General features: G+C 42.3%; 1 protein-coding gene across 1 annotated transcript; it reads left to right on the plus strand.

Moving 5' to 3' along the window:
* The first annotated feature begins 359 nt into the window (after positions 1-359).
* LOC133458221 (tripartite motif-containing protein 16-like) lies at positions 360-4,125 on the plus strand. Its single transcript, XM_061737884.1, has one exon. It carries the CDS (start codon positions 383-385, stop codon positions 2,165-2,167), a length of 1,785 nt encoding a protein of 594 aa, XP_061593868.1. The 5' UTR covers positions 360-382; the 3' UTR covers positions 2,168-4,125.
* Positions 4,126-11,353: the final 7,228 nt, after the last annotated feature.

Below are 11,353 nucleotides of genomic sequence, written 5' to 3' on the forward strand. Positions count from 1 at the left end.
TTTGAAAGAATAAACATGCAGAACAGCTGGATCTTTTTTGAAATGTGATTTACAGTAAATAAGTTTGTATCCAAATAGGACTGGGTGAATTTATTGTTTCCTCTTAAATTCTCCATTGCCTGGGAAAAACAACCACTCATGACTCCTCCCTTCTCCCCAGCAGAGTTCAGCACTGACTGTTTATTTCCTGGTTCCTCCTCTTTCACAGATCTGACAGTTTAGGGGTTGCTGAGATCACAGTGCTGAAGCAACAGAGAGCTGCAAAGGCTGAACTAAAGATCAGCGTGTCGAGGAGGGAACAGAAATGTGGGTTTGGTTTGTTCTGTGACGTTTGTATTTGCTTTTCAGGAAACGAAACTCAAGGCCATTATCAAGAGGTGAAATGGCGCAGCAAGGAAACCAGCTGGACTCTGTCAAGTTCTCTTGTTCGATCTGTCTGGATCTACTGAAGGATCCGGTGACGATTCCCTGTGGACACAACTACTGCATGGACTGTATTAAAACATGCTGGGATGAGGAGGATCACAGAGGAGTCCACAGCTGTCCTCTGTGCAGAGAGACCTTCACATTGAGACCCGTCCTGGTGAGAAACAGCATGTTAGCAGAGTTAGTGGAGGATCTGAAGAAGACTGGACTCCAAGCTGCTCCAGTTGATTACTGCTATGCTGGACCTGAAGATGTGACCTGTGATCTCTGCACTGGGAGGAAGGTGAAAGCTGTCCAGTCCTGTCTGGTCTGTTTAGTTTCTTATTGTGAGAAACATCTCCAACCTCACTATGATGTAGCGCAGCTGAAGAAACACAAGCTGGTGGACCCCTCCAACAAGCTCCAGGAGAACATCTGCTCTCGTCACGATGAGGTGATGAAGATCTTCTGTCGTACTGATCAGCAGAGTATCTGTTATCTGTGTACAATGGATGAACATAAAGGTCATGAAACAGTTGCAGCTGCAGCAGAAAGATGTGAGAAGCAGAAGGAGCTGGAGGTGAGTCGACAACAAATCCAGCAGAGAATCCAGGACCGAGAGAAAGACATAGAGATGCTTCAGCAGGAGGTGGAGGACATCAATGTCTCTGCTGATAAAGCAGTGGAGGACAGTGAGAAGACCTTCGACGAGGTTAAACGTCTCCTCCAGAAAAGAAACTCTGATGTGAAGCAGCAGGTCAGGTCCCAGCAGGAACATGAAGTGAGTCGAGTCAAAGATCTTCAGGAGAAACTGCAGCAGGAGATCACTGACCTGAAGAGGAGAGAAGCTGAGCTGGAGAAGCTCTCACACACAGAAGACCACAACCAGTTCCTCCACAACTACCCCTCACCGTCACCCCTCAGTGGCTCCACACACTCATCCAGCATCCAGATTCGTCCTCTGAGATACTTTGAGGATGTGACAGCAGCTGTGTCAGAGACCAGAGATAAACTACAGGACCTTCTGAGAGAGACGTGGACAAACATCTCACTGTCAGTGGCTGAAGTAGATGTTTTACTGTCGGAACCAAAACCAAAGACCAGAGATAAACTGCAGGACCTTCTAGGAGCGAAAGTGACAACAACCCCACTGTCAGTGGCTGAAGTAGATGTTTCAGTGTCATCAGGAGAGCCAGACGCTAGAGCTGGATTTTTAAAATATTCTCGCAAAATCAATCTGGATCCAAACACAGCAAACCCATACCTGCAATTATCAGAGGGGAACACGAGAGCAACGATGATGAGAGAGAAGGAATATTATCCCATTCACCAAGACAGATTCACTAGACGGTGGCAGGTCCTGAGTAGACAGAGACTTAATGCCCGTTGTTACTGGGAGGTGGAGTGGAGTGGAGGAGGAGGAGGAGGAATTGAAGTAGCAGTTGCATATGACGACATCAGCAGAGCAGGAAACTCAGATGACTGCGTGTTTGGATTAAATGACATGTCTTGGACTTTAATCTGTAATGCAACCAGTTATACATTCTGTCACGATGGTATTGAAACTCCTGTCCTAGGTCCTCCTTCCTCCAGAATAGGAGTTTACCTTGACCACAGAGCTGGTATTCTGTCCTTCTACAGCGTCTCTGAGACCATGACCCTCCTCCACACAGTCCAGACCACCTTCACTGACCTGCTCTACGCTGGACTTTGGCTTTCACGCTCTAGTGGAACAACTGCCAAGATCCTCCACATTAAATAGAGCAGTGAAACTGTGAGCATGTGTTGGCATGTGGGACTGTGCATTAAAACAGAGGTTCCCAACACAGATCCTGGGGCCCACCACGGTCCTGGGGCCCACCACGATCCTGCACATCTCAAACCTCCAGGACACCGACCCTAGGGGACCAGGGTTAAGCAACACTGCATCAGAGGGCCAACGATTCTTCCTGCATCACTGGAATAAACCTTGACACAAACACAACAGATGGAGGAACTATTCTGAATTTAGAAATGGGAATGTTTTAAAATCCGTAACAAAGAAACAAAAAAACAGACTCCATAGAACGATAGAGGAAGGTGTTTCCATCCTGAAATGTCAACAGCATTGCAGTTATACTTAATTTAATAGAAGCAGTTATTGTATCATATATTAGTTTATGTTATAGAATTATGTTAGCTTTAACACAGTTCCCTTCTTCATAATCAACAACATTTAAATGGTTCAGTAAAGTTAATAGTGGTTTATATTTGCTCTGGTGGATCATTATAGGCTTGACTTTTTTTTTTAGCTCAAGCTGAAATGTGAAAATCTGATTTATATTAGGGCTGGGACTCGATTAAAAAAATGTATCGAATTAATTACAGGCTTTGTAATTAATCGCAATTTGATCGCATATCAATTTTAGACTTGAGAACAATGAGATTTCCTTTTTTTGTTTGTTTCAAATGGATTTTTGTATACGAGTGAATGATTGACTAGTGAAAACATATGTTCAATTTATGAAACAGTTTATTTTTGTCAAGGTGGTGCTTCACCAAGAACAAATCAGTGCAATTTGCTATAAAGTGCAGTAAATTAAATATATGCAGTATGCACATTGAATGAGAGAGGTAGCCTATAGTCAAGGACCTTCTGTAAACACTTAAATATAACAAAATACTTTCAACTGTTTCAAGTACATTCCAGAACATGGAAACACATTAGAAAACAGAGCACCTGTCTGTAACTTCAGAGGCCTGAGCAGAGATTTAACAAATAGATTTTTTTTTCAGAAGAACACCTGTCTGTTGCTCTAGAGGCCTGAACCTAGATAAAGCAAATAGCAATATTTCACTCAGTTGTCTGTTTCCTTTAATCCTCAAAATCCTCCAGTTAAGAGTCACAGCTCGTCATTGACGAATTGTAGTGGCAAAAATCTAATGATAAGTTTTCCTTGTTTCTTTACTTGCCACATGGAAAGGCTTAAGCAGTGTGTCAGACTCCCAGCTGTCCTTTAAATAAATCCAAAGACCGTTGTGATTTCCTGATGCTTAGAATTTATTGTTAAAATAACAAACTTTAAATAAAGATGAAATTAGAGTCCTTGAGTTTTAACAGTGGTTGTCAGAGGGTTTTATTCCCAGGGTCGGCGCCAGAGCAAATATTCCGAGGGGGCACGAGGCTTATTAGGGCGGGCACCAAATCAGGCATGTAGGACAGCATTTTAAGGAAAAAAGTGCATTCTCACTGCTTTCCTATTAATAATCTGTCTAAAACAGCCTTTCTCAACCTTTTTTCAGTCATGACACCTTTCAAAAGTGAATAAAATCTCACGACACCCCAGAGTAAAAATATCATTAAATACCGCACTGCATCGCTCTGATTGTAAATGCATAAGTCCCATTTATTTTGTATCAATAACTTGAACACGATAACTGCACCAGAGTTAAAAAGCGTGCATTTCCGAGGCGCCGCATGGCACAGAAAGTGACTCTGACAGCGAGGAATTTCGGACTGGCACAGCTGATTTAGCAGAGCTCTTTAATGCAGAAACAGAGGATGAAGACTTCGATGGGTTTGATTAATGTAAAAACTGAAATAAAGTACAATCAACAAAGTTTTACTCCCGCTCTCTTTTTAAATAGGCACACTTGTGTGCTTGTGTGTGTGTTCTGCGGCGCGCGCGTGTGTGTGTTTTCGGTCGGTGCGCCGTGTGTGTGTTTTAAATACAGAAATGACACAAAACTGAGGGTGCGCCTTTCCACACGGCGCCCGTATGGTCGCGAAAATACGGTATTTATATATGAAATGTCAGAATAGGTAATTTTTTTACGACACCCCTGAAGCAGTCAGACGACACCCCAGGGTGCCGCGTTTTTGATAAAGGCTGGTCTAAAACATGTGGAGAAATCAAATCACTTAGGTGTAAATAATGCAAGGAAGCGCACATTTATCTTTGACTGAAAACGTTTTACTCGTAACACACAACAAGGTCACATACATGTTTTCAATGGCCGGTGTGAACCGGCAGTTCAAAGTGAAGCCTGATTTATGGTTCCGCGTTAAAACGATGCAGAGCCTACGCCGTAAGGTACGCGGCAAAGCGCACGGTAGGCGCGCGTCGCCGCGTAACCTCCGGCGTAGGCTCTGCGTTGGTATAACGCACGACCATAAATCAGCCTTAAGGCTGCGAGCGGCGTGGGAGCGATGGATGACTGAGGGGGAACAGTTTCACCAAGAGTGGAAGGCAGCGCCGGGAAAGTTATGCCACAGTTTGCAGATGGATTGTTGATCCGTGGGCTAACGTGTCTGCTGGGATTATTTTGCGAGCTTTTGCAAAAGCGTGCATTTCCGAGGCGCCGCATGGCACAGAAAGTGACTCTGACAGCGAGGAATTTCGGACTGGCACAGCTGATTTAGCGGAGCTCTTTAATGCAGAAACAGAGGATGAAGACTTCGATGGGTTTGATTAATGTAAAAACTGAAATAAAGTACAATCAACAAAGTTTTACTCCCGCTCTCTTTTTAAATAGGCACACTTGTGTGCTTGTGTGTGTGTTCTGCGGCGCGCGCGTGTGTGTGTTTTCGGTCAGTGCGCCGTGTGTTTGTTTTAAATACAGAAATGACACAAAACTGAGGGTGCGCCTTTCCACACGGCGCCCGTATGGTCGCGAAAATACGGTATTTATATATGAGATGTCAGAATAGGTAATTTTTTTACGACACCCCTGAAGCAGTCAGACGACACCCCAGGGTGCCGCGTTTTTGATAAAGGCTGGTCTAAAACATGTGGAGAAATCAAATCACTTAGGTGTAAATAATGCAAGGAAGCGCACATTTATCTTTGACTGAAAACGTTTTACTCGTAACACACAACAAGGTCACATACATGTTTTCAATATAGCATATATCAAGAACAAGAACAACTATGCATTGATTTATATTTACATTTTGAGTCGCACTGAAGAAAGTGCGCTTAGAAAAGCTGCAGTCTGCGGCTCGAGGTGCTGAATTTGCGCAGCACAAGGTCCTTGCACTCTGCCGTGCGAGTTTGGCAAGGCACTTGAAAGCACGAGGGGGAACTGTAGCCTATACACACTGTAACATGGATCTATAATATTAACTGGATGGAACATCCGTTCCTGACTTCCGGGTTTACTTCCGCGTTAAGGGGCCCATAGAGCATGCGCAGTTGAGTCACCTCCCATGATGCTCTGGGGCCTCCCATCATGCCCCGGGGCAACATCAATGGCCGCGACACAGCCGTGACGTCACGCCCAGAAAGAGACTTTTCTTTGACTTTTCTGGCCGTTATAAAACATTTTTGACGGATATAAAGTCCATGACTTAAAAATATAGAATACAAAGATTAGTAATTGCCGGTGATTACAGCTGGAGGTGTCCTGTGAACAGTTTTAGAGGCTTCTCTTTTACTATTGCGGTCTATGGGAAAAAAGCTTTCTGGGCCCCATGGGATTTTTTGTTGCAGTACCGCGGCTGGCCACTGGGAAAAATCGGCGTGCCTTCTGAATGCGAGATTGGGGGGCTGGCGCATACGCCGAAAAAAATTCTGACTTCCGGGTTTACTTCCGCGTTAAGGGGCCCATAGAGCATGCACAGTTGAGTCACCTCCCATGATGCTCTGGGGCCTCCCATCATGCCCCGGGGCAATGACGCGAATATTGATATAATATGTATTAATATAATATATAAATTAATGTATATTATTACATGTATAGTATTACATATATTATTAATGTATTAATATAATATAATTACATAATATATATTAATATAATACATCCGTACAATGCACGGACACTGCTGTGACGTCAGCCGGTCTATGATTTTGATGAGTGCTGTTTTTGATGCTTTCAGTGTGAATCCACCTTTAGGCATGTCTTGAATCTGCTCCACAAAGATTTTTTCGTCTTCACTGGGAGAATTATTTCAGCACCTTCTGGAATTACCTCCAGAGTTGGTTGTAACTTTTTCTTCCATTGTCTGCGTTTCCTTTGATATGAAATCTTTCTACGGTTGGACATAAAGCGATGGGTTCTAAGATACTCTTTCAGTTCAAGGAATTCAGTGGAATCATCAAGTTGGACGTCTAAGTCGTCTTTTGGTTCTGTGACCTTTTCAGAGTTCCCAACTGAAGCAAACACTTCTTCCAGCTGTGGGACATCCGTCTGCACAGCCAACTCATCTGAATTAACCAAATCCTCTTTGGCAATAACTTCCTGTTGCTGACGGATTTCCTCACCATCCTCATAACGGTTTTCATTTTCATTGATTTCCAACATATTCATGGATATGCAATCTTGTGGTTTTTGTTCAGAGACCTCATGTTGTTGGTAGACCAATTCTGTTTCCTTGATCTCCACTTTCTTGGACACTTCTTTTAGTTTAGAGACCAATTCTGTTTTATTGGTCTCGCTAGGTTCAGAGACATCTTTTGGTTCAGACACATGAACATCATCAGGTTGAAGGTACGAATCTTCTGTTTGTTCAGAGACCTTCTCAAAAGTGCAAATTTCAGTTTGTGTGGAGACTGTTGTTTTTGAAACAGTTATCTTTTCTTGGACTTTTTCTGTTGCAGAGGACTCGGCTGCAGCTTTATTCACCTGAGGCACGTGGGTGATAGCTATAGAGGTAGATTTCAGTTGAAGGCTCAACTCTGCCACCTTCCACTCAAGACTTTCTGTTGCCTCTTCCTTTGCTCTCAGTTTAGAGGCCAGTTCAGAATTAGAGCTGATCTTTTCTTGGAGTTTCTTTCTCAAAGTTTCAAGCTCATTGAGGGCCAACATGTGGGTCTCTGAAAATTTGGACTCAGTTCGTTTTTTTGCTTGAGCCTCTTCAGAGGACTGACACAAGTTCTCGATAGTGTCTTTGCATTGACTGATCTTGTTTTCATAGTCTCGTGTGCGCTGTTGTATGTCCTCCAAACTCAATTCTGCTTCTTGGAGCATTTTACAATGCCGTTCACAGCATTCCTCTGCTGAAATTCTGTTATTTTTTTCTTGAGTGAGCAACATGTTCTTTTTCTTCAACGTATTTCTCAAGATTTCCATTTCTTGATTCAGGCGGTTCATTGGCTTGTGATTTGCAGTCGTTTTTTTCCAGTGTATCTTTGCCCTGTGTAAGCACAGAATGTGTTCAGATTCAAATGTCTCTCTATTTATATTGCAACAGTCCTTTGATCTTGTGTGATGTCACATATGATGTCACGTCGCCAAGGTAACGCATGATGTCACAAGAACAGGACATGAACTCACATGACACTACAAATGTTCTAGAATTTTCCCACTCAAGTTATATTGTTGTAGTTCTGTTTAAATTCTTTCTATCCCCCATACATTCTAAAAGAAAACAATTCAACTAAATCCATGATTATTTTCAAATATAGGATCTTGTTTACCATGCTGGTTTGAATCCTTTTTTTTTTACTTTGTTTTTATTGATTTTTCACATTTTGCAAACATCACTTCACAATACAAAAACCAAACACCACCCACACTGGGAAAAAAAAACAAAAAAAACAAAACACAAACAAATTAAAGTCCTGTTGGGAGTTGCATTCCTTCTTGGTCATTTGTTAGCTCTCTGTTTCGTCCTCTGTATTTAATACTCCTTCAACAGTCTTTGTCGTTGTTCCAGGTCTTGAAAAATGTCCATTTCAGCCATTTGTCCTCCAGCTGCGTTTCTTGCAGTCTTAGACGATGTGTCAATTTTTCCATAATATAGATTTCCTCTATTATCTCCATCCACTGTTCCAGATTCGGTGACTCCACTTCACCCCATTTCCTTGCAATAGCCTTTTTACCCGTTATTAACAATATTTTTACCAGGTATCTAAATAATATTCCTTTTTAGTCATTTACTGTTGACATCCAGGTGGTGATGATTTTATAATCAGGTTTTAGGCTGTCATTATAAATCTGACTTTGGTACATCACCATTTTTCTGGTGGGATAACAGTTTCGAGGCAGGGATATATTTTTTTATTTTGTTCTTGGTGACCCATTATATTAATAAAGTGACATAATGGTTTATTTTCATCAACAAGCTAAAGAAAAGACTAATCACATGCAGAGTGATAAATTATCTTGCACTATCCTTTTAAATTTTTCATAATAAAATGTACAGACCCCTAATGGTGAAGTGAAGTGGAAACATTGTATGAAAATAAACTCCTCAGGCAAGTCTCATATGTTTCATAGCTGGTATAGTTAACTTATATAGTAAACAGGTTACTTAACCATATAGTGTGGGGTTTGATGTTAAATGTGTGGACTTAAGGGTGGGAGGCCACTGCCTTCGATTAATATTTGTACCAATAGGAAGATGCATTATTAAATATAAATATAGGAGCTGATATTTGGTCCAATAAATAATCCCAGACTGCACATCATAAATTTATACTCTAATTAATGTGTTTTCTGCTATTGTTACCAATAAGATGCTTTTTGACATTTTGAAGTATAAGCTTTAATTGGTTAAACAAACAAAGAATAGGGCCAAAAGCACACTGTAAACACAATAAATAAATAAAATTGACATATCTCCTAAGTTTCCTAAGGAAATGTGAAATAAGGTTAAAATATGCATTGATAAATAGAGACACCGAGCACATCTGATTCTTATGAAATTGGCTGCAATGTAGGTTGTACGAGTGGCGTTGCTGTAATGTGACGTCTTCAGCAGGTGTGGGGTCCCGACTATGAGCACATCTGGCTACCCGAGCACATCTGTTACCTACACGGGCCCCACACCATGGCAGGGAGACCAGCTCAAGAGGCACCTGCAGCCCCTGCAGGACGTTTGGGGACCCCAGATAGCTCAGTTGATTGAGCAGGCACAACATATACGAAGCTATTGCCCTCGTGCAGGTGGCACATGTTCAAACTTGTGGCTCTTTACTGCGCTGAGCGGGCCACAAAACTGGGTTGTAAAGTGCAGAACCACCTCATGAATTATTTTCAAACAGAGGCAGGCAGGATGGCCCACCAGAACACTGTGAAACAGAGAGGCACACTACAGTGTCTGTTGCCTATTGTATTTGTGCACAATTTTTAGTTGACATGTTCCTTGTTCTGTGCATATGAATAAACTTGTTTCAGTTCAACTCTGAACTCAACCTTTATCGGTGGTTAGGTGAAAATTCCTTAACAAAAACTAAGTAAACACAGAATGCAATGTTTGACACACCCGAATGTTGACTCAAATCATAAAATGTACACTTACATTGCATCCACACTACAGAATAGCTGTTCTAGATAGGTTTATTAGTATGCTGTAGGTTTAGAGGTGAGACAGAGCACTAGTGAATGTGTGGTTGAATGTATAAAGAAGGCAGTACAACAGGACTCATGAAATAAATAATGGGGCAAAAAAGTATTTAGTCAGCCACTGTAATTTCATCATAGGTTCACTTCAACTATGAGAGACAGAATGGAGGGAAAGAATCCAGGAAATCACATTGTAGGATTTTTACTGAATTAATTGGTAAATTCCTTGGTAAAATAAGTATTTGGTCACCTACAAACATGCAAGATTTCTGGCTTTCACAGACCTGTAACTTCTTCTTTAAGAGGCTCCTCTGTCCTCCACTCGTTACCTGTATTAATGGCACCTGTTTTAACTGGTTATCAGTATAAAAGACACCTGTCCACAACCTCAAACAGTCACACTCCAAACTCCACTATGCAACTATGCACTATGTCAACTTAATTGTGTTAAGTTTACTTTATTTACCAAAATTAAGTTGACTTTAATTGCCAAAATTAAGTTGACTTTACTTCCAAATTAACTTTGTACATACTAAAAATTAAGTAGTTTATACAAAGACTAGTCTTTCTTGATCTATAAAAATCTCATGCCAAAAAGTTGCCTTAATTTTTTTAAAGTAGATCAAGCAAGATATTTTTTACTGTGGTGTTCTACTTAAACAAATAAAGCATGTTTCATCTAAAAGTTTGGTCAATCTGCCCAATAGATTAAAATTGTTAAAGGAAAAGTAAATACAACAAGATCATTGCTTGTTTTTTGTGTGTAAATGAAAAAATTGCCTGCGATTACATAAGTACTGCTTGTTAAGGAAAAAATGCACAATGTCTTGTTTTTTGAACAAATGCATATTAAGTTCAAAACTAGATGTATTCATGTAAAGCAACAAACTTCATTTTTAATTGTTAATATCACAGATTTAAATATGTTATATTTACATGCGCTTAGATTTATCTTTTTCAGTGTGGGTGCAGCAGGAGCTGCTGGAGACTGCAGCCCCCAGCAGGAGATGCTGGAGGCTGCAGCCCCCAGCAGGAGCTGCTGGAGACTGCAGCCCCCAGCAGGAGATGCTGGAGGCTGCAGCCCCCAGCAGGAGATGCTGGAGGCTGCAGCCCCCAGCAGGAGATGCTGGAGGTTGCAGCCCCCAGCAGCTCTGGAGGTTGCAGCCCCCAGCAGCTCTGGAGGTTGCAGCCCCCAGCAGGAGATGCTGGAGGCTGCAGCCCCCAGCAGGAGATGCTGGAGGTTGCAGCCCCCAGCAGCTCTGGAGGTTGCAGCCCCCAGCAGCTCTGGAGGTTGCAGCCCCCAGCAGGAGATGCTGGAGGTTGCAGCCCCCCAGGAGATGCTGGAGGTTGCAGCCCCCCAGGAGATGCTGGAGGTTGCAGCCCCCAGCAGGAGCTGCTGGAGGTTGCAGCCCCCCAGGAGATGTTGGAGGTTGCAGCCCCCAGGGATCTTCCAGGCTGGGAGCTGGGAGCCCTGTGGCAGCAGCAGCAGCTGCACTTGAGCAGGAGACGTGGGCTGCGCAGGACTGACGCCTGCCTCTTCAAACATCCTCTTAAATCAATTCAGCACTCAGACGTTTTTCTTTTTGCAGCCTGAATCCACTTTATGCACGTCAGCATCCTCGTCACATTTCAGTCCCACCGCTGTGGTTCAACAAAAATAACATCACTATGATCATAC

The sequence above is a fragment of the Cololabis saira genome, chromosome 13 (assembly GCF_033807715.1).
Source record: "Cololabis saira isolate AMF1-May2022 chromosome 13, fColSai1.1, whole genome shotgun sequence".
Classification (NCBI taxonomy): Eukaryota; Metazoa; Chordata; class Actinopteri; order Beloniformes; family Belonidae; genus Cololabis; species Cololabis saira.

Excerpts from the sequence above, each read along its gene's own strand:
- LOC133458221 (XM_061737884.1), top strand. The coding sequence starts at position 383 with ATGGCGCAGCAAGGAAACCAGCTGGACTCTGTCAAGTTCTCTTGTTCG.